The sequence below is a fragment of the Peromyscus leucopus genome, chromosome 22, assembly GCF_004664715.2.
Source record: "Peromyscus leucopus breed LL Stock chromosome 22, UCI_PerLeu_2.1, whole genome shotgun sequence".
NCBI classification, from domain to species: Eukaryota; Metazoa; Chordata; class Mammalia; order Rodentia; family Cricetidae; genus Peromyscus; species Peromyscus leucopus.
In genome coordinates this window covers 35117788-35143578 of record NC_051081.1, presented here as the reverse complement: position 1 = coordinate 35143578, position 25791 = coordinate 35117788, and the positions used below count along the sequence as shown (strand labels likewise).

The 25791-nt window shown below is 40.4% G+C and overlaps 1 protein-coding gene and 2 non-coding genes across 5 annotated transcripts in view; 2 read left to right on the top strand and 1 right to left on the bottom strand.

Moving 5' to 3' along the window:
* Positions 1-25791, bottom strand: part of Hadhb (hydroxyacyl-CoA dehydrogenase trifunctional multienzyme complex subunit beta) — a 35654-nt gene that overhangs the window by 2300 nt on the left and 7563 nt on the right. For all 3 annotated transcript variants that reach the window (XM_028874243.2, XM_028874261.1, XM_028874252.2), the window contains exons 2-15: positions 24566-24640; positions 24435-24476; positions 21576-21675; positions 19410-19454; positions 16420-16519; positions 11647-11734; positions 9481-9668; positions 8737-8917; positions 6802-6923; positions 4921-5000; positions 4801-4848; positions 4037-4124; positions 3500-3574; positions 3114-3278 (exon numbers count right to left, since the gene is read on the bottom strand). In XM_028874243.2, the coding sequence (XP_028730076.1) occupies positions 3114-3278; positions 3500-3574; positions 4037-4124; positions 4801-4848; positions 4921-5000; positions 6802-6923; positions 8737-8917; positions 9481-9668; positions 11647-11734; positions 16420-16519; positions 19410-19454; positions 21576-21675; positions 24435-24476; positions 24566-24632 (1389 nt within the window). In that variant the 5' untranslated portion in view covers positions 24633-24640. The remainder of the gene's footprint in view (positions 1-3113; positions 3279-3499; positions 3575-4036; positions 4125-4800; positions 4849-4920; positions 5001-6801; positions 6924-8736; positions 8918-9480; positions 9669-11646; positions 11735-16419; positions 16520-19409; positions 19455-21575; positions 21676-24434; positions 24477-24565; positions 24641-25791) is intronic.
* On the top strand, positions 20580-20683 carry LOC114697541. The gene has a single exon (XR_003735211.1). It is a non-coding gene; the product is annotated as a U6 spliceosomal RNA (small nuclear RNA).
* Trnaa-agc lies at positions 22225-22297 on the top strand. The gene has a single exon. It is a non-coding gene; the product is annotated as a tRNA-Ala (tRNA).

The window sequence follows — 25791 nt, the reverse complement described above, 5'->3', positions numbered from 1 at the left end:
CCAGAACCTGGAAACAACCTTGATGCCCGTCAACTGAAGAATGGATTAAGAAAATGTGGTACAGCTGGGCAGATGATGTCTTTGAGGTCAAGGCCAGATCTACAAGAGAATTCCAAGGCAGCCAGGGATAACGTAGAAAGAGCCTGTCTCGCCGGGCAGTGGTGGCACACGCCTTTAATCCCAGCACTCGGGAGGCAGAGGCAGGCGGATCTCTGTGAGTTCGAGGCCAGCCTGGGCTACAGAGTTCCAGGAAAGGCACAAAGCTACACAGAGAAACCCTGTCTCAAAAAACCAAAAAAAAAAAAAAAAAAAAAAAAAAAAGAAAGAAAGAAAAAAGGAAAAGAAAAAAGAAAAGAAAATGTGGTACATATACACAATGGAGTACTACTCAGCAGAGAAAAACAATGACATCATGAAATTTGTAGGCAAATGGATGGAACTAGAAAATATCATCCTGAGTGAGGTAACCCAGAGACAGAAGGACAAATATGGTATTATGTACTCACTCATAAGTGGATACTAGATATAAAGCAAAGGACAATCAGACTGCAACCCACAGATCCAGTGAGGCTACCTAGCAGGGGGGACCCTAAGATGACTGTGGCTTATAATAAGTTTTTGTTTTGCCCAATCACTGGGCAAGCTTTAGTGAACATTTCACTATTAGGATAAGAATTTGTACTCTATTAAGCTGATGAAAGAATATGCTTCTGTAGTTTCAGGAGGGGAGGCTAAAATCTTTTTAGATTATGGATTAGCCTACAGAAAAATATCTGCCATAAATCAGTGAAGGGGAAGATAAATAGGAATCTCACACAACTTAAGTAAAACACAGCTCTCTGAACAGAGGAAAATAAGTTTCTTCTGTATCCCAGAATCTAATCATTATTTATATGTATAATTCAGCTATTATTTGGCTTAAAAGGGCTTATTGGGAAATGTTATCATTTTTACTATTTTCTACAGAGAAAATATTTTCCAGTTTCAAATAACCCTGGACTTTTGAATTATAACCTGTTTTTAATGAAGCTATCTATGTATTATTTCTCCTGCAGTTACACATAAAATGTTTTTACATTAAAAAAGGACAAATACTATAGAATTGTATTACATGAAATATATAGAATATACAAATTCATAGAGACAGAAAGATTAGATGTTATCTCAAGATGGAGAAGGAAGGAATATAGAACAATGATTTCCTAAGTGCAGAATCTCTGTTTTGTGTGATGTAAAAGCCCATAAATGGACAGTAGTATCAGGACATAATATGATGAATGTAATAAATCAATACAATTTGTATAATTAATGACTATCATAAATATAGTTATTGAATGAATACTTCAAATGTAATCAATGAATACCACAAATGTAATTAATATCATGAATGTAATTCATGCCATTGAATTGTGAACTTAAAAATGGTTACAATTGCAAATATTATGTTCATTTAAAAAAATAAGGTGGAATATAATCACCATACATTATATGTATATATGAAATTGAAGACAGCGATGTTCTAAAATTAAAAAAAAAAAAAGAAAGAAAAGAACAAACCACTACTCTAGATCCACAATGGTGAATTTATGCTCTAATTTCCTAACCATGTTGGTATCACTCTATTGGCTCAATGAAACAAATTAGTAGCAAGTTTAAAACTTCTAAAAGACATTGAACAGTCTTCTTCAATCATCCACAAAATCATCTAATGTTATTTACATTCTGTGCAATAGAGATAAAGTTGCACAGAAAGGAAGGGAATCTGCGTGGACTACATGTGACACACACACACAGTCTCTCCCTGGAGGAAGCAGGCTCTCGCCTAAATCTGCAATTAGGGAGTCACACTTTGAATTGTAAAGCATTTCTAAGTTAGGGGCTATCCCCAGTAGAGCACTGTCCAGTATGCGTGGAGCCCTGGGTCCAATACCTAGACCCAAAAGTTTCCGGTCATGAAGCAACAATGTTTCAACTTTTTTGTGGTTGTTTTTTCGAGACAGGGTTTCTCTGTGGATCCTGGCTGTCCTGGAACTCCCTCTAGACCAGGCTGTCCTCGAACTCACAGAGATCCACCTGCCTCTGCCTCTCGGTGCTGGGATTAAAGGCGTGTGCTGCCACACCTGGCTCAATTTATAAATAAAATAAATTACCTTTATTTCTTCAAAGTCTCTAGGGAAAAGCTAGCTATGAAGTCTTTGAAATGATTTTATAGTTTGAGAGATCAGGTATACTCAGCGTGGTATGCAATAGACAGACTTTTATGCTCTTCTATAGCTTATTTGTCTTGATTAGTAACAGTGTCTAAAATATGCAAGAAAACAAAAACCTGTTCATATCAGAATAGAAAAAAAGACTACTTGGTGGTGCTGGTGGCGGCCTTTAATCACAGTCCTCAGCAGGTAGAGGCAGGTAATCTCTGAGTTTGAGTCCAGCCTGGTCAATAAAACAAGTTCCAGGACAGCCAGGACTACACAGAGAAACCCTGTCTTGAAGAACCAATAAAAGGCTATAGTTAATCTTCTTTTTGGATTTTATTCCCAGTGAAATGTTGTAGTATGTAGAATGCTAACTCTATAATGGAGTGAGGGAGACAGGAAAATGTCTATCAAAGCAATACACCTCCTGGTTGAACAGCAGCCAAATGTCTAGGACAGTTAACTCCCCTACAGAATAATCTCGTTCTTGAGGAGAACGGTTTTGTTGTGGTGGTGCTGAGGACTGAACCCAGGACGTCATCACTGAGTTAACAGCCACAGAGACTGTTTCCCTTAGAGTTCCCAGATAAGGTGTTGTGATTATTAGGTGAATGAATAAAAGTGTATTGTTAGAGAAGAAAATACATGGAGATGCTTCTAATGCTAGTGCCTGGCAAAGAGGTTTATAAATATTTTTTCTATACATTTTTATATTTTACATAGTTTCCATAATGGCCATATATTAATTTTGTAAACAAGAAAAGTAAACATTTTAAAAAAGAAAAACAGCTTGGATTTAAAGACCACTTTCCTTTCAATGAAATGTCAGAATCAAAATCAATAGTCTCCCCATCTCCCAGAAATAGAGCATTATGAACACTTCAGAGCAGTCTTGGGACCCTGCTGTGACAGACATACCTGTCCTCCAGCCGCGCAGGCAGCCACTAAACCGTACTGGCCTCCATCCTTCCTCAGTCTGTTGGCGGCTGCCATGACCAACCGACAGCCTGTGGCTCCAAAAGGGTGTCCCAGAGACAGTGATCCGCCCCAGATATTAAACTTCTCCAGCGGAGGTGATCCAACCTGGCTCCCACAAAAACAAAGACTAATTTAAAGGCGAGTTTACTTAAGACAATCAAATCAGGCTCTTCCTAAGAGGGAGCATGCAACCCCGAGGGAAGTAACTAATGCTGACTACCTTACAAATTAGTGCATGCACTCGACTGAGATGGACAGAAGAAGACAACATAAAGACTTACTCTTTTCACTAGGAAATTCAAGCATATTCTTTATTAGAAACTTACCTTGCTTTTCCTGCCCATGTAGTTTTGTGCAAACCAGTCAGAATCCATGGCTTTAAAGTTGGCCAAAATCTGACCCTAGGAGGGAAAATAATTCAAGTCTTTGTTATCAATGCTCTTCTGGGCTTTATCTAAGACATAGACTTGTGTAACTTTAAGCAAATCTTTACATCAGTTCTCAGTGAGTGTCCTAAAGAAATAATTTAACCCTTTTTTTTTTTTTTTTTTTTTGGAGACAGGGTTTCTCTGTGTAGCTTTGCGCCTTTCCTGGAACTCGCTTTGGAGAACAGGCTGGCCTAGAACTCACAGAGATCTGCCTCTGCCTCCCGAGCGCTGGGATTAAATTTAACCCTTCTTAATAAGCCTCTAAGAAACAGCCTCCAAAGGGAAATTTTCAATACCATAAGTGTGACCCAATCCTCTGACCTAGCCCTCCCTTCAAAGCGGTAAAGTTTGAAATACAAAGCCCCATTCCCTACAAGCATGGGCTTCATTTTTCATGATTATACTCATTTCAGGTGTGTCTTATAAACAACTTACTGAGAAGGCTTCATGAAATTCAAAAGCATCAATATCATTCATGGTTAATCCTGCCTTTTCTAGAACTTTTGGAGTAGCATATGTTGGTCTGAAAAAGAAAACAAACAAAAGGTAGAAACCTAAAACTTTCCATTTTAACTTAAGCATTTCTTAGTGTACTCCAAATTGATTCTATGCTTATTCACTGGTTCTACTATATAAATACTAATCAAATGTTGAGGATACAAAAAGACATGCCCTTCATCTTCACTACATTGTAGGACTGGAGAAACAGATACTCAGCAGGCAATCAGTGAAGGGTAAGTTAAAACTAAAGAAAAAAGGAACAGAATTCAAAGAGGTAAAGCAGGGGAAAGGGCTTGGCTACTCTCAGGGTTATAAAGAAGCCAGTGGAGAAAGGAGAGATAATCAGAGACATGGGATGAGGCTCAGTGTTGGGAGTGCTTGTCTACATAAGCAGACCTTTAGTTTCAATCCCCCAAACACATAAACACACAGGCACCACAGAGCAGAGGTGTTGGCAAATTACATAGCACAGTGGATAGTGATATGAAAGAAAACGCTTATTATGCCAATTTAGGGCTTAGCATACTTTCAAACCTGTGTAAAAATGTGAGCAATTGATCCCTGGGCCCCATATGGTGGAGGAGAGAAAATCAACTACTGTAAACTATACTACGACCCCCTCCATACACACTAAATAAATGTAATAAAAATTCAATTACTTTTTATTGAAATCCAGAGAGATATACACTGCTACTTACCCAAGTAAAAGCTGATCTTTTGGATCCTGGGACACATAAATAAAATCCCTAGACAAAAACCAGAGAGGTTAGCTCCAGTAATAAAGAAGTCACAGGCAATTCACCAGAATATTTACTTACCTCAAATATGCCTTTGGCTTATAACCCATGGCCAGAGCTTTTTCCTCTGACATGATTAGCATCGCAGAAGCGCCATCAGTCTGAAATGGTAACAGAACAATGGCGTCATCTGGAGGTCTCCGGCAGCACCTCCTAAGTCTCTGTGTAACAAACTCCCTCTACTGTACCCACCATGAAGTCACAATCAAGCATACACACCGAGCCATTTGGGAGACAATGGCAGCAGGGACTGTTCGTAAGGTGTCATAATTTATCAAAATACACTGGGAGGGGCAACTTCAGAAATAAGGACCAGTTTTTGCTTTTGGCACAGAAAATAAATTTTTTATTTTATTTTTTTTTTTTTTTCCAGAGCTGAGGACCGAACCCAGGGCCTTGTGCTTGCTAGGCAAGCGCTCTACCACTGAGCTAAATCCCCAACCCCAGAAAATTTTTTTTATGAATTGGAACAGTATTTTATTTACTTCAATTATTTATTTTTACATTTTCTGTGCTGTTTCTTAGCTGCACCTGCCCACAGCTTTGAGATTTTATTCTAGAGGGAAAACACTGAGAGAAGACACAGATGGGCAGGTGACATTAAAGCCATGGCTTTAGAACTTTCAACACATCTCATAGGTTTTTATCCCAAAACAAAGAGGTACTGCTGGGGTTTTGTTTCTTGTTTTTAAAAAGCCCTTTGCCATTACTTCAAAAAGGAAAGAATGGCCAGGTGGTGGTGCACTCCTTTAATCATCAGGAGGCAGAGGCAAGTGGATCTCTGAGTTCAAGGCCAGCCTGGTCTACAGAATGAGTTCCAGGACAGCCAGGCCAGGGCTGCACAAAGAAACCCTGCCTCAAACAAACAAACCAAGAAAGAAAAAAAGAATGAAAGAATGTCCTCCACAATTCCAAAGAAAATGAAACCCATATAGTATGCAAAAATCAAAACAAGTTCTGTCACATTTAATTATACATCTTTTTTTAAAACTCTGAATCGTGAAAAGAACATGTAGCCAGTAGGGTGGCCATAAAGTCTTGGAACACAGGTGTCTATACATAAAAAAATGGTTTATGGATACTACATTAATAGTTTGTTCACTGCTAGGTACGGTGGTAGAAACTGATTAGTTATACTGTCAAAGAAACATTCAGGGTTGGAGAGAAAGCTCAGTCGTTAAGAGAATTGTTCTTCCAGAGGACCCAGATTTGGTTCCCAGTACCCACACAGTAGCTAAGAACAATCTGTAACTCTAGTTGCAGAATAGCAATGTCTCTTCTGGCCTCTATGGGCACTGTACATACATGGTGCACAGACACACATAAATTCACTTGCTACCTCTTTTGAGCAACCTCTCTGGTATCCTCAGTGGCTAATCTACAGCCACCATAGTGCTTCTCACTACATCACAACTGTCCTTTCCATTTCCAGTGCCTAGCATAAATAAGCAATACAAGTTTGATGAATGACCAAGTGCACAAAAAGAACAGCACTGTATCAGTATAGTGAGAGACCTGAGACCTTAAAACTATTAGTTTAAACGTGGTGTTTAAACATGGTGCACTCCTGTAATCCCAGCACTAGGGAGGCTGAGGCAGAAGGACTGTAACTTGGAGGCCAACCTAGGCTACATAAGGAAATCCCATCTCAAAGCAAAGCTCTATTTGTTGGGTTTTCAGACAGGGTCTTGCATTCCTAGGCTGACTGCACACTCTTGATCCTCCAGCTTCTATATCCTGAATGCTGGGGTTTGTTTTTTGGAATGATTTTCCTTTAACATTTTCTTTACAGTGAATAGCTTTACTTTAAGCCTCCAATCACACACAAGCAAATTTGTTGCAGGCTCTTCTATTGAGAATACAGAAAAGCCACTATTAAACACAAATAGCATTGACAATTACCAGGAAAGAAGAATTTGCAGCTGTCACTGTGCCATAGGGTTTGATGAACGCAGGTTTTAGTTTGGCCATTTGCTCCAATGAGGAAGGACGGATCCCATTATCTTTGGTAACTGTGTCCTTTCCTATAACAACATGAAATTTTTAACTCTAAGAGACTGCAAGCATTATATATCTTCTCTATAGCAATATGCTTTTAAAATAATAAAGGGCGGGGGGGGGGGGTGCTAGAAAGATGGCTCAGTCGTTAACACTTGCTGTTCTTTCTGAGGATCCAAGTTCAGTACCTAGAACCCATGTTGGGCAACTCGAAACTACCTATAACTCCAGCTCCAAGGGAACCAATACTCTCTTCTAGCCCCTAAAGAGCCCCCATGAATGTGCATATATCCACACACAGACACATACACATAACTAGAAACTTAAGAGCAAATGCAATGTAAATATTATTTGTCAACTATGAAGAAAGCCTTTTTACTGCTAGGGATCAACCCTCCCCCACCCAGGGCCTTGACTACCCTGAGCGAGCACTACACTACTGAGCTGTACACACCCTCATCTTTAAAAGAAAACCTTTTATGGTTACCAAGACATGATCAAATTTTATTTTGTTACCAAGATGTGACCAAATTTTATTTTGTTTCCATTTACTTAGTTTTACACACACACACACACACACACACACACACACACACACACACACACACACACACCATGCCAAGCATATCTAGTACTTTGGAGGCTGAGACAGGAAGACCATTGTGAGTTTGAGGATACCATGGGCTACATAGCATGTATCAGGCCAGCCAGGATTACACAGTAAAATCCTTTCTCAAAAACAAACAAACAAAACAATCATCCACTATCTTGTTTTCTTAAAACATCCACTCAAATTCAGCTGTATTATACAGAAATCATATGAGTCAGGAATTTCAAACAGGCTTGACAGAGGCACTGTGACTCATACCTGTAATTCAAGCACTTGGGAGGTTGAGGCAAGAGGACTGCTACAAACAAGAGGTCAGTTAGAGCTACAGAGTAACACCCTACAAAAGACAAGGCGGGTGAGCTGGCTCAGCAGGTAAAGGACTTGCCACCAAGCCTGATGACCGAGTCTGATCACCAAGATCCACATGGCTGAAGGAGAAAACTGACTCTGTTAAACTGTCCTCTGGCTTCCACTCACGGACTATGAACACGTGCACACACGCAGGCACGCACGCAGAGAAAGAGAGTTACCCCTGGAGTATCTGAAAGGAGGCACTTATAAAAACTTAAAAAAGTTGGGCATGGTAGCACATACACACAATTCTACCACTTAGGTAGAGGCAGAAGATCAGGAGTTCAAGGTCAGCCTCAGCAACAAAATATGAGGCTAACCAGGTTTATTATTAGACCTTGTTTTAAAAAACAACAAAACCTTTTTAAGGTTACCTGTGTTACAACATAAGCCTAAAGTTGAGTCCATATTTAAGAATAAAAACTGAGTATTTTGGAAACAATCAATATACTTATTAAAAAGTAAATTAATCATAGCACTAGGGAGGCAAAAGCAGGCCTTTCTGTGAGCTCAAGCCTAGCCAGGGCCACATAGTAAGACCCTGTCTTTAAGAAATTATCACTCAAGGTTTTTAAGTTTAGGGTTGAAGAGTTGGCGCAGTCATTAAGAGCACTTGCTGCCCTTGCGGAGGATCCAGACTCAGTTCCCAGCCCCACATCAGTGGGCTCACAATCACCTGTAACCTTGGTTCCAGGGGCTCCAATGCCCTCTTACGGCCTGTGTGGACACCTACATGCACATGATGCACATACACACACTAACATATACACATAAAAACATAAAATAAAAATAAATAAATCCTTTAAAAAAAAAACAGATTTTGATGTTTTTGGAGCAACTGAAACAATTAAGAACACCTCAATAAGTATCACCTTTACCTGGTACTTTGAAGGGTACAATATCAGAAAGATGTCCTTCATCCTGTGCCTTCTTGGCCAGACTATGAGAACGCAGTGCATATTCATCCTGTTCCATTCTAGAAACAGCAAAGGCAGCGGCCAGTCGGTCTGCAGAGTGGCCCATGGTCTCATTAGTGGAGAACTCAGCCACTGCGGGGAGCTAGCAAAGGAGACATTGAGAACAGTTACACTCTTCAGAGGTGTTAGAGCATGCATAGGATTGCTCAATGCTATTTAGAAAAGTTGAAATCTATTCATTGGCTGGATCTAGGGACACATGCCTCTAATCCAGGAGGTTGAGGCAGGGGGATTTTGAATTTGAGGCCACTTCAGCAAGACTCTAGTTCAAACAAAAAAACAAAACAAAACAAAACACCAAAGAAGCATGAAAGAAATCCAGAAATCTCTTTGTGAGCAAACATATTTCTAAAGAGGGCTAACAGATACATTTTTAGAGACTCTCATTATGTAAATCAGGCTGGCCTTGAACTCATACAGATTCACTTGTCTCTGCCTCTGGAGTGCTAGGATTAAAGGTATATGCTACCATGCCCAGGTTACAAATACAATTTTTATAACTACCCTACCCCCATCTTGACCAAATACACTGCCCTGTAATCATGAGAATATATAACTATTAGAATAGGTGTTCTATCTAACTGTAATCTAGCTCAGGATGCTCTGGAAACTCATCTTTATTTACACTAAACTCATAAGTATTACCTCAGGAGATAAGAAATTCAATCTGAATTTAGAGAGCAAGGACAGGCGCTGGCCCAGAGTCTTGGCTTTGTTGAGGTCAAGCATCATTTTCCTCATTTTTCTTGAATGACGAATAGGGACATCAGACATTAACTCAACACCACCAGCCACAACGACGTCACACTGGCCAGAAGCTATCAGACCAACAGCTACCGGGTACAAAGGATATGTGCATGAACAACTTTGTAGGAATAACACACCACTGAAATGTAAGCTTCTTGATTAAAAAGCGCTATAAAAGGGGCAAGTGAGATGGCTCAGCAGGTGAAGGCTCCTGCAGCCACGCCAGAGGACCTCAGCTCCATCCCTAGAGCCGATATGGCCGAAGGAGAGGATCAGCTTCCACAAGTTACCCTTGGACCTCTACACATGCATCATGACTTGCATGCATGCAAAATAAACACATGAAAGAATCTTTGTAACAGTTATCAGTTTGTATAACAGTTATCAGTTTTTAACGTTTCTTTCTTCTTCTTCTTTTTTTCCCCCTGGATACTGGATCTCATTGTGTAGCTTTGGTTGTCCTGGAACTCACTATCTAGACCAGGCTGGCTTCAAACTCACAGAGATCCACCTGCCCCCTTACTGCTGCCACTATGCCTGGTTAGTTTTTAACTTTTCTTCTTTCTATTTTTTTTTTTAAAGACAAGGTTTCTCTGAGCAATCTTGGCTGTCCTAGAGCCCACTCCATAGGCCAGACTGGCCTCGAACTCAGAGATCTGACTGCCTCCGCCTCCCAAGTGCTGAGATTACAGGTGTGCAACATCACTGCTCGGCCTGACATCAACTTCTAAATTAATTGATATTCTTTTAATTTATTTATTTTATTCTGTGTGTATGTGTGTTTCGCCTGTATATATGTATGTACACCACATTTGTGCCTAGTGCCCACAGAGGCCAAGAGGGCATTAGATCTCCTGAAATGGAGTTAATAGTTGTGAATTGCCATGTTGGTGCTGGGAGTCATACCCGCACCCTCTGGAAGAACAGCCAGTACTGAGCCATCTCTCCAGCCCAACTCAAACAATATTCTAAACCTAAACATCTTTCATAGTTTATATGTTCCCAGCCTAAGTTTTTAGAAAGGCTTTTTCCCCACTCCTGCCCACAAACAGAATATTAATTTCCACTACATGAGGTATCTGACTTCTCAGATCTAGATTTCCCTGTATGGTAACTGGCAGCAATATTCTGTTGCTTTAACTGGGAGTCAGTCACATGCTGCTCAGTAGAGAAGTCCCCAACCACTGCCTCTGGCATCATTCCCTGACATCCATGAACTGACCTACCCAATCTGGCCTTGATATTATAATAATAACATTAAATACTGAGCCTGTCAAGTTTCCTGTCTTTTCATTAAATAGAAGTAGTTATTTAATGCCCCACAATTTTAGAAAGATTGTTAGAAGCTGAAATACATATAGATTGCCAAGGATATGGGTACAAAGTGAAGAAAAAATTGAAAGCATTTTTTGCGAATATGAATGTGTGCTCTCATGTTGGGGCACAGATGGGGAGATGTGTGTGCATGTGATGTGTATGTGTGTACAGGCCAGAGGTTGGTATCTGATGTCTTCAACTGTGCCCCATCTTGTATACTGAGACAAGTTCTCTCACTTGAACAGACCTCACCAATTCCGACTGTCCAGCCAGCCAGCCAGTTTGCTTTGGGGACCCTATCTCTGCTTTCTGAATCCTGGGATCACAAGCAGGCTGCCACACCTACACATTCACGTAGGAGCTAGGGATGTATCCGCCCCTGTCCTCACGCTTACTCAACAAGTGCTCACAGCTAAGCCGTCTTCCAAAGCCATGACTTGGACCATCTAGAGCAGGGACTGACAACCATGTGGATGCTTGAGGCTGCGGGACTCTGCCCTCGTGGGAAAATGTCCAATCAGGATAAGCTATGCACCTCCTCCCACTGACAATCCCAGTAGCTGCCAGCCCAGGACTAAGGAAGAAGGCAACTGTCCCCACAGGGCAGGAAAACTACTCTGGAAAACCCCCAACTTCCAAAAAAACACTTTTATAAAACACAAATGAAGAGCTCTGTGCTAATTGCTTATTTATCTTAAGATGAATTAAAAGGAGTCAAATCAGCAAGCACCTTTGGATTCCACTTACCTGTAGTCATAGCTTGGTTTGAAGAGATACAAGCCATGGTGACAGTGTGAGCAGGAGTCTTCTCAGAGAAGCCAGCTCCAAGGGCAGCCTTGAGGGAACAGTGAAGGAAAGAAAATACACATGAGTGAAGCTCTGAGCCCTACTCTGTCTGGTGAATTATGAAATTTTAATATTTTACAAAGCAATGTTTTAAAATAAGATTAAGTCCATCACAAAATGGCTTATTAGTTTTTTCTTCTAGACACTGAAACGTACTGTCTTAAATTCCTGGTAACAAGTTTCTTTTTTCTTTTATAATTTTTATTACATTTATTTATATGTACACGTGTAGGCACATGCACATCAGGATATACATGTGAAGGACCTTGTGGGAATTGGTTCTCTCCTTCCATCATGAGTTCAAAGGACTGAACTCGGGTCGGCAGACTTGACAGCACGTCCCTTGCCAGCTAAGTCATCTTACCGTTCCCTCTGTTTGATTTCTTCTTTCTGTAGCACTGGGGGTTAAACCTGAAGCTGCACATGCTCAACAAGCTCTCACCGTGAAGACAGACCCCTAACCCTCCTTACTTTTTACTTTGAAACAGGATTTCAGAAGATGGCCTTGAATTCACTCTGTAGCCCAGGCAGGCCATAAACTTGTATTTCTCCTGCCTCAGCCTCCCCAGTATTCAGGTATGTAGTCTGGGCTACCAAGTCTAACGGCCTGGTAGCTATTTTCCAGTGTGGTACAAAAGGCTACAGTATTCTTCAACCTCACCTAATGACTAACAATGCTTTCCTTCAAGCCTTCAAGGATACCCTGTAACTTTATCTTACTTAAAATTTAATATACAGTGAAAAGAGTGATGAAACCACATCCTCTGGTGGGATTTTCACACATCTGATGCTGTGGAATAATCTTCTTGTGCACTGTAAATACCTGTCACTCAAATTGGTTTAATAAAACATTGATTGGCCAGTAGCCAGGCAGGATGTAGAGGTGGGGTGACCAAACTAAGGATGATGGGAAGGAGAAGTTTGGAGTTAGAGAGTCACTGATAAATGCAGAGAAGCAAGATGAGAATGTCATACTGAGAAAAGGCACCAAGTCACATGGCTAAACATAGATAAGAATTACGGGTTAACTTAAGTGTAAGAGCTAGTTAGTAATAAGCCTGAGCTACTGGCCAAGCATTTATAATTCATATTCAGCATCTGAGTCTTTTATTTGGGACCGGGTGGTTAGGACAGGAAATGTCTGTTTACACTCTGAAGCTAGAACCATAACAGTAGAGCAAAAGCATGAAATGATTCTACAGAACTGACCATTAAAAACACAACAAAACCCTGACCATTCATAAAGATCCTATTCAGGTCCCCGCCTGCTTTACACTCAGCTCTCTCAGATAGACATACTCCTGACATAAAAGCAAAGTAAAATTGGAAAACTTGCCAAATATAAAGATGTTCAACTCAATAAAAGAATCTCTGGAGAACTGCCCGGCTCATGAGCAGAGCTCTGATGAGTAAGGTTCAGGCCAGTCCATGACTACAACAGAAACTGTCCAGAACAATGACATAGAAAGTAACTCCCATCAGTGTAGCTTTAGGGGCCCTGAGAAAATTTGAGGGCCTCCTAATTAATCTAATGAAACAGTGGCCTCTAATTTCATGACTCAGTCAAAGTCAAACATAAAACATGGACATCTATAATTGTTTTACACTGTTTGTTGGGAAAATTTATGTTGTCAAAACATTTCATTTTTGCTAATGTAAGGGATTTAGTAAGTACACTTAGAAAAAAAATCTTTTTAATACTAAAGTTTTACTTTAGTGAAAAATGTTCCCAACTCCTCCCACCCTTATTATGAAATTACAGGGAATTATTTTTAGTAGTCTTTTTAGAAAGTATTTAATTATCATCAGAATACAAACCATATTCCGATATGGATTGTTGCAAATTCTAGGTTAAAAAGGCTCTGTGTCTCTTAGCTGATCTCTGCCTTTATATTTACCCTGTGCTGGACACCACTTGCCATCTGTGGGAGCAGAAAGCTGCCACTTCTGTGTATCCAGTATGACCTTATTCTGCTGTCTCCCAGGCAGGCCTGGGACTAAGGGCCTAAATGACTGTGCTAAAAACTACTTCCTGGTAACTGCAGGTCAACTTCTCAACCTAAACCAGTTGGAAAGGAAATCAGAAGCAGGTGTCAGGGGCAAAAGGAAAGACTCCACAGTGGGACAAGGGTAAGGGCACTCAGGTTGGAACAGCTTGATCCTCACAAGAGCCACTGTAGCACGTTACCCTTGGCCCCAGCTGACCCAAAGGACTGATGGAGCTTTAAATAGAACGGGTAGCTGGTGACCCTTGTCCACATACTTCTATTTAAAGATGGACTCACTCTCAAGGCACCAACGAGAAAGGAAGAAGTTAAGTTGAAGGAGAAATACATTGAGGTCTTTCACAAAGTGAGGTTTGATAGGGGTACAAGGCCTTTTAGGATTTCATATTAATATTAGCACAGGTCCTAACGAAACTCTTTAGCTGGGTTTAGTTGGATTTTAAGTTCTACTACTTATTTTCATAACTGTCCCATCAACTCTATCTTTCTCCTTAGCCACAAAAATTACCTGGAGAGTCAGGCATGGTGGCTCACAACTTCAATCCCAGCACTCTGGAGGCAGAGGCAGGTAGATCTCTGTAAGCTTGAGGCCAGCCTGGTCTACATTGTAGTTTCAGGCTAGCCAGGACTTCATAAGTGAGACACTGTCTCAAAAAAGGAAATTATGTGGAATACAACATGACTGATATTAGTATGAGGTTGAGGGAGAAACTTCCTCACGTCAATCAACAGGTGGGGCATGCACACAACATGTAACGCTTTCAGAAAAACTCATCATGGTTTTGGTGTAAGAAAAGAATAAAAATATACAGAAAATCCAAACAGATTTAACATTTACTTCTTCAGTCTTATGAAAGTCACTTCATAGTCATGATACAGAAGTTGAAAACATAGGGTGAGCAGCTTGATGTCTTTATGCACCCATGAAATTCTTTTTTATAAATTTCATAACATGGGTTTTAGTGGACTAATAATACTTCATCATTATGTTGAATTATAATTTATTCAATCATTCTACAGTTGAACAAGATAAGTAGTCCTTCCCAGATTCACCCCTATATTCTATCCCACAAACTTGTCTTTTTTAAAATAACCCACTGGAACTCTTATTAGGTCTGTAAAATAATGTGAAGATGCAGAGGAAAAGCAAATCCTGTGGGAGAACAGAAATCTCTTCCTGCTCTCAGTTCTCTTCTGCCCACAACAGCAACCAGCTGGTCACTTCGTGAGCCTGTGCAGAGCTGCGACTTGAGCTCTTGCAATATTTGTAAAAGTGTGACGAAAACAAATGCTTTTGATCTGCACATCTGCCCTTCTATCTTGGCTGACAATAGAAGTTATTATCCTCACAACTATAATAGACACAGAAGCACAGACAAGAAATAAGATAAATATGCTTGGAAGCCAACTTTATCCAAATAGTTGAAACAAAGCCCAGAAGACCAGTTTGAACTGTTCACTGTCAAATGCCTGTGGGATACTCAGACTAGCTCCAAGGCTGTCATTATCTCCATTGCCCAATAAACACTAGATGGATGTGTGCCAACTAGGGTAAAGGGAAACTTGTATGAAATAGCTACAAAAAAAAAAAACCTGCCTACGTGTCATCTAGTCAAAGGTAGTAAATCATAGGCAAGGCTGCATCTGACTACAAAAACCAAATTATAAAACTGGCTACAAGATGTTAAAGTTTAATTAAAAGCCACGGTGGCTAAGAGTACAAAGAGGAACATCAGCCACACACTGCTATATTATTCCTCTAACACAAGACGCAGATAAATTAACATTTTCTAAACCCACTCAAATAATTTATCTGACTTATAGCAAAATGTGAATACATAATAATACTGCACATCATTTGATTTTTAGTTAAATACACATTTAGTTAATGGATTTTAAGAGTTTAATGACTTTAAAATGGTAAATTCTAGGTTGAGGACATATCTTAGTGGTAGAACACTTGTCTATCAAGTGAAAAGCCTTGGGTCTGATCTCTAGTGCCACACTTGTGCACACACACACCAAGAAATAAATTAAAAAATATTACTTCAAATTTAAATTGATTTTTTTTGCCTCTTTTTTTGGGGGGGGGTGGGGGTGGGATAGGGGAGGAGACGGTGTCTCACTATGTAGCCCTGGATGGCCTGAAACTCACAGATCTACTTGCTTCTGCCTTCTGAGTGCTGATATTAAAGTTGTATGCCACCAAGCCCAGATCTATTACTATTGTCTTGGAGACAAGGTCCTACTGCAGCCAGACTGAACTGGAACTTACTATATAGTTCAGTAGGAGCCGTGCGGTGGTGGCGCACGCCTTTAATCCCAGCACTCAGGAGGCAGAGCCAGGTGGATCTCTGTGAGTTCGAGGCTAGCCTGGGCTACCAAGAGAGTTCCAGGAAAGGCACAAAGCTACACAGGAAAACCCTGTCTTGAAAAAACCAAAATATATATATATATATATATATATATATATATATATATATATATATATATAGAGAGAGAGAGAGAGAGAGAGAGAGAGAGAGAGAGAGAGAGTGAGTTAGTTCAGTAGGTCTTGGACTTCATGGCAATCCTCCTACCTCAGCCTCCCAAGAATAAATTACAAACATCAGCTGCTATGTCCAGCTTTATCAATCTCCTTAAACAATATAAATTTTGCTTTACTTACCTCTCTAGCCACATTGCTTGTTTTTACTTCCTGAATAACTGTACCAAAGATGATATAATCAACAACATCCCTTGGAACATTGGACCGATGCAACAAACCCCTAAAAGCAGAAATCCAAAGAAAAGAAACAGGTCATACATGAAGGTAGTGCCAGAGACCATCACATAAGACACTGCACATGTTTAAACAGGCAAGCCCTGGGTTAGAGTATAGGTCAGAGGGAGAGTGTTCGTCTAGTACATACAAGGCCCTAGGTTTGATCCTAATCACCACAAAAATACAAAGATAAGCCCTTTTCTTTAAAAGGCCAGACACAAACATTTGGCAGCCTATCAAAGAGGAAATGAGTGATGAGTGATGTAAAGTCAATATTTGATGGTCACTTGGTAATGAGACATTAGAAGGAACAATCAGAAGCAACTTTGAGCAAGTTCAGAGTTAGCTCAGTGATAGAATACTTGCCTAGGAAGCACAAGACCCTGGGTTCAGTTCTCAGCTATGGCGGGGGTGGGAAGTAGTGGTGGGATAATTCAGGAAGCTAGGCATGGTGGTAATGCATGTCTTTAATCCTAGAACTCAGGGAGGCAGAAGAAGGCAGATCTCTGTAAGTCTAAGTCCATTCTGGTCTACAAAGGGAGTTATAGGCCAGCCAGGGATACATATCAAGGTCTAGCCTCAATAAACAAACAAACATATAAATAAATAACAAATGAATAACTTGGGGCCCCGAAAAGTAGGCTTAGCAGGTAAAGCACTTGGTGCATAATCTGGGATGATCCTAACTTGATAAAGGTAGGAGAGAAGAGACTGCTAAAAAGTTACCCTCTGACCTCTATGTGCACACTGTGGCACGTGCCTGTCTGAGCAAGCAAATATACATAAAAAAATAAACCAAAAATTAAAAAAGATTTTTATTAACAATAATGTTAGCTAACATCACCAGAAATCAGTACAAGAGAGATAGATATAAAAGATCAAGTATAATTGTGGAAGTGCTAGATTTTAACTATTAATATAAAAGCATAATTGAATAATATACATATAATTTAGTTCTGACCAGGATAACAACAAGCAGAGTAACTCTCAAGTAGCAATGAGCATTTCATAAATGCAGACTTGGGAGTTAATTGCCCTTGCCTTGGAACAGGCGTCCTGACAACAGGCCTATGATCCCAGCACTCAAGATGCTGAGGAAAAGGACTGCTGTAAGTTTGAGGATAACTGGTAATGTATAGCAAAAGTCTGTCTGAAAACACACCAAAAATAAATACCATTCCCATTATAAAGATAAGAATTTACAAAGCCACATCAAAAATAGGAACGCAAGTACACATTTGTCAAAACTCAAAAGTGAGTTATAAAAAATCTGTATGGAGTTAAAGGTGTAGTTCACTGGTAGAACATGTGCCCAGTATTCAAAAGTCCTTTGGGTTAGCACCCCCATCACTGAAATAAAGAAAAGAAAAGAGGGGAGGGGAGGGGAGCAGAATAAAGAAGCAGGAGATGGAAGAAAATCATAAAGCTGCCATACAAGAACTCAAAGGAAGACAGGTCCAAGCACAGTTCACGGTGTCAAATGCAGAGCACAGAAAGGCCAAGAAAAGAATGTTGTATTTATGATCATGAAGTCCCCCAAGAGAAACTTAAAAGGAAACCACATAGAGATTTGGGAATGGAAATGATTATTATGTAACTAGGCAGGAAGACAAGAAAACTGAATGAGTGACAATGAGCACAAATGAACTAGGAAAAGACCTTGGGCTGCATGGAGACACTAAAGCAAAACATCATTGAACACGTAGACAGAGTGTCTTACGGAGACACAGCCATATATTTTATGACCACACCAAAGTATTCATCCATCTCAATTTCATTTCAGTACATCTAATTTAAAATCTTTACTTGGTTTGCACATAAACCTTCAAGTTTGGGGCTTTTTTTTTTATTTTTATCTATGTATATGAGTATTATTTGTGTATGAGTATTATTTGCCTCCATGTATGTAGATAAAGCAGGAGGATTGCCATGAATTTGAAGCCAGCTTGGCCTACATAATGAGTCCCAGGCCAGCCTGAGAATACTATAATAAACACCATCCACATCACCACCAAAATAAATATATATGTATGTATGTGTGTGTGTGTGTGTGTGTGTGTGTGTGTATAGAGAGAGAGAGAGTCATGTCAAGATGCTATGTGCTAAGCTTGCAAAATTAAGATGCCTTCCAATCAAAGCTGTTCAATTTTTTTTTTCTTTTTCTTTTCTTTTCTTTTATTTTTTTCAAGACAAAGTCTCACTATGTAGCTCTGGCTGTCCTGGAATTCACTCTGTAGACCAGGCTGGTCTTGAACTCACGGAGATCCACCTGCCTCTGCCTCCAGATCGTTGGGTCAAAGGCATGCACCACTACACCTGGTTACTTCTTCTTCTTCTTCTTTTTTTTTTTTTTTTTTTTGGTTTTCCAGACAGGGTTTCTCTGTAGCTGTTCAAATTTAACATATAAGATTAAAATAATATTTAATCTTATTGTGGCATACACCTTTAATCCCAGCAATTGAGAGGCAGAGGTAGAGAAATCCCTGAGTTCAAGCCCTGTCTGGTTTATAGTGAGTTTCAGGTCAGTCAGAGTTACATGGTAAAACCCTGTCTTAAAAAAAAAAAAAAAAAAAACTTGTAAAAGCTAGTTAATATTGCTTCTTGCAGCCAGGTAGTGATGGCACATGCCTTTAATCCCAGCACTTGGGAGGTAGAGGCAGGTGGATCCCTGAGAGTTTAAGGCCAGCGTGGTCTACAGAGTAGTTCCAAGACAGCCAGAGCTACACAGAAAAACCTTGTCTCAAAAAACCAAAAAAGGAAAAAAAAAATTGCTTCCTGCCATGCAAAGTTTAAGATATCCTAGACATGAAAGTTCTAAAGAACATGCTACTTACTTCAAATGCAAAAACCAGAAAAACATTTTCAATGAAGAACAGGAAACTTCATTTACTTACGAAAGTGCAGCTCTAGCCAAGTCATGTGGCATTAGGTCTTTATAGCTGGGAAAAGAAAACAAATAATTTAAACCAAAAGCCTCGAGTTTCAATAAATTTTAAGTTATTTTTGAAGTACATACAGATTATCTAATATACACTGATGAAAATGCAACTAATTTTACTCTCCAAGTCAGTTCATCAGTTCCAGTGAAGAAATAGTGTGACTTAAATAGTGTGACTGTCATCTTAAGAACCTGACAAGCCCTAAGCTCCTACAGAACTTGCTGAGTAGCTGCCAAATACATGTTCTAGCTGTGCATGGTGCTCTGGCCTATGATCCCAGCACCTGGGAGGCCAAGGCCGGAGGAGGAATGCTCACGAATTCCAGGCCAGAGCAGCTACAGCAGGAGACCCTGTATCAAAAACACCAAACAACCGGGCATGGGTTAAAATTCCTTAAAACTAACCTTCTTTTGAGAGTTTGGGGGGGGGGGGGGAGGCAGGGAATGACTACTTTTTTTTTGCTTTTCTTCTCTATGTAGCGTGGAGCCTGTCCTGGATCTCACTCTGTAGACCAGGCTGGCCTCGAACTCACTGAGATCCACCTGGCTCTGCCTCCCGAGTGCTGGGATTACAGGTGTGCGCCACCGCCGCCCGCTGCTCACCAGTTTTCTATGAACGTCCTTCTCCTGCTCCAGGGTCTAACCCACAGTGCCACGCAGCACCTGGTTGTTACGATGGCTCAGCCCCTCTAAACTGTGATAGTTTCCCACTCTCTCACTGATGCTGATGACTCTGACACTTTTGACACCCGAGCTTGGAGGCAAGGTGCTCTTCTCATTGTTTCCTATTGGGATGACTCATTATTGATGTCAACTTGAGCATTTGGTCCAGATGGTACCTGTCAGTTTTCTTAACTACAGAGCTACTACTTTCTGTTGGAGTCACTAAGCCCAGCCTTCCTGCTTTCCTCCCTCTTCTTCCTCCCACATTACACATGATGCTCTGCTTGAGTCTTTTTTTTACATTTGGTGCTGTGAGCTCAGACACTGGGGAAGTCATGGACAGCTTGTAGCAGTCCTGCTTCCCGGGACTGTACTTGTATCATCGGGTTTGGGAGCAAGCACTTCACCCACTGAGCATCTCACTAGCTCCTTTATGCCTTGCATTTTTACAATTTATTTTTATGTGCTCACTTCGGCAGCACATATACTAAAATTGGAATGATACAGAGATTAGCATGGCCCCTGTGCAAGGATGACACACAAATTCGTGAAGCGTTCCATATTTAAAAAAAATATTATTTTTATTTTACATGCATTTGGTGCTTTGTTTGCATGTCTGTTTTTGATTCCCTGGAACTGAAGTTACAGAGAGTTGTAAGCTGCCATGATGGCGCTGGGAATTGAACCTGGGTCCTCTCAAAGGGCAGCCAGTGCTCTTAACTACAGAGCCATCTGTCCAGCCTATGCCTTGCCTGTTAAAGGTAATGTATCTTCAAGATGTCAAATCTTCTATGTGAATATATAAGATAGGCCTCATTGTTTTTAAACTGGAGCCTAATATTCCTCGGTAAGTTTTTAATGTTAGAGACTGCCTGTCCAAAACAAAAATATTAACAAACTAACACAATCTAAACAGACAGAGCTAAGTGCTTGAACTTAATCAGTAGAGTTCATTCACAGCTTTTGTATAGATCGAATCTCACTTAGAGGATAGAAAAGCCTAAGGAAAGCAGCTGTTTGATTCTGAGAGATTATCAGAATTTCTGATGAGCTATGAGAGGCATGTGGACCAGCTGTGTCAGCTCCAAGTCTCATCATGTTCAGGACCGAAGCAGGAGGTTCTCAGCATTTCAGAATTTTCACAGGCCATCCTCAGCACAAACTGTGCCTACAGAAACAACGTTCCAGAAATGGAAAAAGACAGCCTTTTTGGAAAAGATGCTATCTGGATCTACACTGGACTTTCAATCAGGGCTATTTCAGGCTAACACCATGGCAAGTTCATTTATGAGAAGGGATAAATTATCTTGCCACTATATATTACACTGATTTGACTTGTCCTATATGGACTTTATACAAGCACTTCCTGTGGTCTCCCACTAATGGTATTGTTACCTACAAAGACTACTTCAAACAGTACCTTAAAGAGAAACGACAAACATGACCATTTCATACTTACGAAGTGCCTGACAGCAGAAAGGGAATGCGGACACCTTCCACCACCACAATATTCTTCACATTGGGTTTCGCTAAGGTCTTCTTTGACTTGGTCTGGACAGCTTTAAGATAAAGTTCAAGGAACTTTTAATTAAAATATATGAAATCATGGATAGGGAGGTAGCTCTAGTGGAGCACTTGCCTAGATACATTTTGTTATGCTTGCTCTCTTACAGTCTCCTTTAAAAAGAGTTGTCCTGTTTATAGCCCCTGCCAATGGCACAGTCATACATGGTCATAACTCTAAATCCAAGGCACAAACTGATCAGATTCAGAGGGGAATGCCAAGCCCACCAACAAATCAACAACATAGTTGACTAGTATATATTAGCCCATTTTTTTCTACAACAAAACACTGGAGGCTGGACACTAAGGAATCTAAACTAACTTCATGGCGTATGCTGAGGTCGGGTGAAGGTCTACTTGGCTGGGTTATTACAAAGCTAAACATAGCACAGCAAAGAAGCAGGGAGAACAATGTCTATGTGCAGAAGAGCACAAGCACACGGACGGTCTCATTTTAAAACAATCACTCTCAAAGGTTGATGCCTCATACCAAAGGCCAAATTACTTTCCTTTCGGGGTCACTTTTTAAAAAAACAAAACAAGGGTTGGGGATTTAGCTCAGTGGTAGAGCACTTGCCTAGCAAGCACAAGGCCCTGGGTTCGATCCTCAGCTCCAAAAAACAAAATAAAACAAAAAAAAACAGAGGGTACTGTTACATATCAAATTCACAATGTAGCACAGGTTGGCCTCAAACTCTTAACACTACTACTACTTAAGCCTCTCCAGTGCTGGGATTACAGGCGTGTGCCACCACATCCAGCTTAGGTACCATTTCTTAAAAGTTCTACCACCTCTCAGTATTACCACAAGGCCCAAATGTCCAGCTCATGACCTTTTGGGGTGTACACTCAGACTCGATAAACCATAGCAATTAGTTATTTGTGTCATCTGCAAACAAGTGATATAAACTGTACCAGGCCAGATCCTCTTTGATAAGAATCCAAGTAAAAAAACATGGTAAGAAATACCCATTAGGCCGGGCGGTGGTGGCGCACGCCTTTAATCATAGCACTCTGGAGGCAGAGACGGGCGGATCTCTGTGAGTTCGAGGCCAGCCTGGACTACCAAGTGAGTCCCAGGAAAGGCGCAAAAGCTACACAGAGAAACCCTGTCTTGAAAAACCAAAACCAAAAAAAAAAAAAAGAAAAAGAAAAAAGAAATACCCATTAGCAGAGGCTGAAAAGATGCCATAAAAAGAACCAAGACAACGGTAAACTGAAGTCACCTGCAAACTAGTTATGGGATAGCACAAACCCTGAGATTAAAGAAAAGAACGAGTAAAAAAGACATACAGAGATGAGATGAAAGGCCAGGGAAAGGGCACAGAGAAACAAAAGTATAATCATCAAATCAGCCAAAATTTCCACCAGACACAGTTCATGAGATGACAGAACACCAATAAATCCTGTAACCCTTTGCTCCCATTTCTTCAAACAGCAACACTCAAACGACTGCTTGGCACAGGCACACGGCCCTTCCCTACCCTAAAACTGCTGGTCACATTCCTCTGCTTATCGGGTGTCTTTTTGTGCCGTTATCAACATCCGTGTTAACACAAATCACTTATGAGATACTCTTCGACACTGGGGACACAAAAAGGCTTAAGTCTCATGACTTTCAGAGCCTACCACATAGTTAGGAAGAAAAAATAACACACCAAAAATGGCTAGGGGACAACAGAGAATAGTCTAAACGCCTGAAAAATGACTTCTCTGTTGCCACCAGAATGACCTTCTACTACTTGGCAAGGGTCAGGTCTACGTGGGTGACTGTGCAAAGCAAAAGCCTGAGTGAACATTTAAATTAGGGGAAAGGTGACATAAGTCAGGAAGGGATTATCCTTTATTATTCTTTGTGAAGACAACAGAAATTTATATTCTGGTTAAAATTTAGAGGCTCTAGAAAATGTACTTCTCTAGTTGAGATTAGGCAACAGATGTCTAAGAATACTGTGGAAAAATAATACCACCACAAACATACTGACTTTAGTTTACAAAGAGCTTTTTTTGTTTGTTTGTTTGTTTGCTGTTGTTGCTGTTGTGGTGGTGGTAGGTTGAATACAGTGTGCTAGGCAAGTGCTCCACCATTGACCTGTATCTCCAAGCTCAATTTGTTGTGATTTTGATCTTTTCCCCCTAGTGTAGGGTGGGAATTGACTCAGAGCCTTGAACATACTAGGTAGGAGCTCTATCACTGAGCTATATTCCCAGTGCTTAAAGAACTCAGAGATATGTTCACATCTATGTAAGGCTGACAATCATATTTTTCTTTTTAGAGAAGGAAACTAAAACATAGAGATGTCATTTCAAGGCCACACTGGCCAAAAAGTTACCTCTATTTCAGAAACAGGTCCTCTTGAAATGAGATAAGAAAATATTTAACGGAGAAGCCTATCACTAACTACAAATTGTAAAAGTTAACATGGGGCTCACAATGGTTTCAAGACAGTGTGTAAATTAATCTTTTCCAGGACTGACAGCCAGAGGCTACAGAACCTGACCCAGCAAAGTTTGTGGGAACCTTCAGGACTCTCTAAGGCCAAGGCCAAGGCCCAGGAAGCAGCCTTCTCTTATCATCTTAAGCCCAAAGTAATGTTATTGATTGACTAGACATATTATATTTGAAGGTAATACTGATACTCATGTTGATCATAAAAGGGGAAGAATTAACAAATGAGTTTGAGTTTCACTCAGAATTTACAAATACAGAATTCTAACATTTAATGGAGAAATATTTGTTTTAAAATTACTGTACCTGGGGCAGATCGTAGCTGGGAACAGCTCAGAGGTCTTACAGCTGGAAAACAAAGTGTGTATCATTTAATAACTATGCACAATGTTTATAAATCTAAACTTAAAAAAAAAAGAAAGAAAAATTGAACTTACAAAATCTGAGGGCCCATTTTGATGTAGTAGAAAGGTTTTTAAAAGTGGAAGTCAAGATGGTAGTCATTCTGAAATCTACAAAGAAAAGAACAAAGTATGTCTTGGGTTACTTCAGCAATCTGTAGTGCGCACAGTCTATGGATGGTCTGTATGTCAAATTGCTCTGATTGGTCAATAAATAAAACACTGATTGGCCAGTGGCTAGGCAGGAAGTATAGGCAGGACTAACAGAGAGGAGAAAAGAAAGAACAGGAAGGTGGAAGGATTTACTGCCAGCCACCGTCAGGACAAGCAGAATGTGAAGACGCCGGTAAGCCACGAGCCACGTGGCAAGGTATAGATTTATGGAAATGGATTAATTTAAGCTATAAGAACAGTTAGCAAGAAGCCTGCCACAGCCATACAGTTTGTAAGCAATATAAGTCTCTGTGTTTACTTGGTTGGGTCTGATCGGCTGTGGGACTGGCGGGTGAGAGAGATTTGTCCTGACTGTGGGCAAGGCAGGAAAACTCTAGCTACAATACTGTGCTGGGAATCTCAACACTGAGCCATTTTTCTAGCCTCTTAGAAAAATTACTGTAGTACTATACTTCCAACTTTTTTTAAGCATAATATTATACCAAAAATAATTTTTAAATTTGTAATATTTTAACTATACTGACAATGCCAACTTAGGGGGAAAGGTTAAAGTCCTAACAGTGAGTTCTTACAAATCAATATGAAGAAAACAGCAAATAAATGGGCACAAGATATGAATAGATTGCTCATAAGAAAGGAAATAGAGCCAGGCAGAGGTGGTGTACGCCTTTAATCCCAGCACTCGGGAGGCAGAGCCAAGTGGATCTCTGTGAGTTCAAGGCCAGCTTGGTCTACAGAGCAAGATCCAGGAAAGGTGCAAAGTTACACAGAGAAACCCTGTCTCAAAAAAGACTAAATAAATAAATAAATAAAAATAAAGAAAGGAAATACAAAGGGCTCTTCAATGTATGAAAAAGGAGGCTGGGGTGATGGCTCAGTCAGTAAAGTGCCTACCATACAAGTACAAGGAACTTGGTTCAGCTCCCCAGAACCCACATAAAAAGCCACAAAAAGCAGCACATGCCTATAACCCCAGCCTTGGGCCAGGGCAGATACTAGAAGTCCCCTGAAGCTTGCTGACCTGATCAGTAAAAGTTCATGTTCAGAGACTGTCTCAAAAAGTAAAGGTGGCCAGGCGGTGGTGGCGC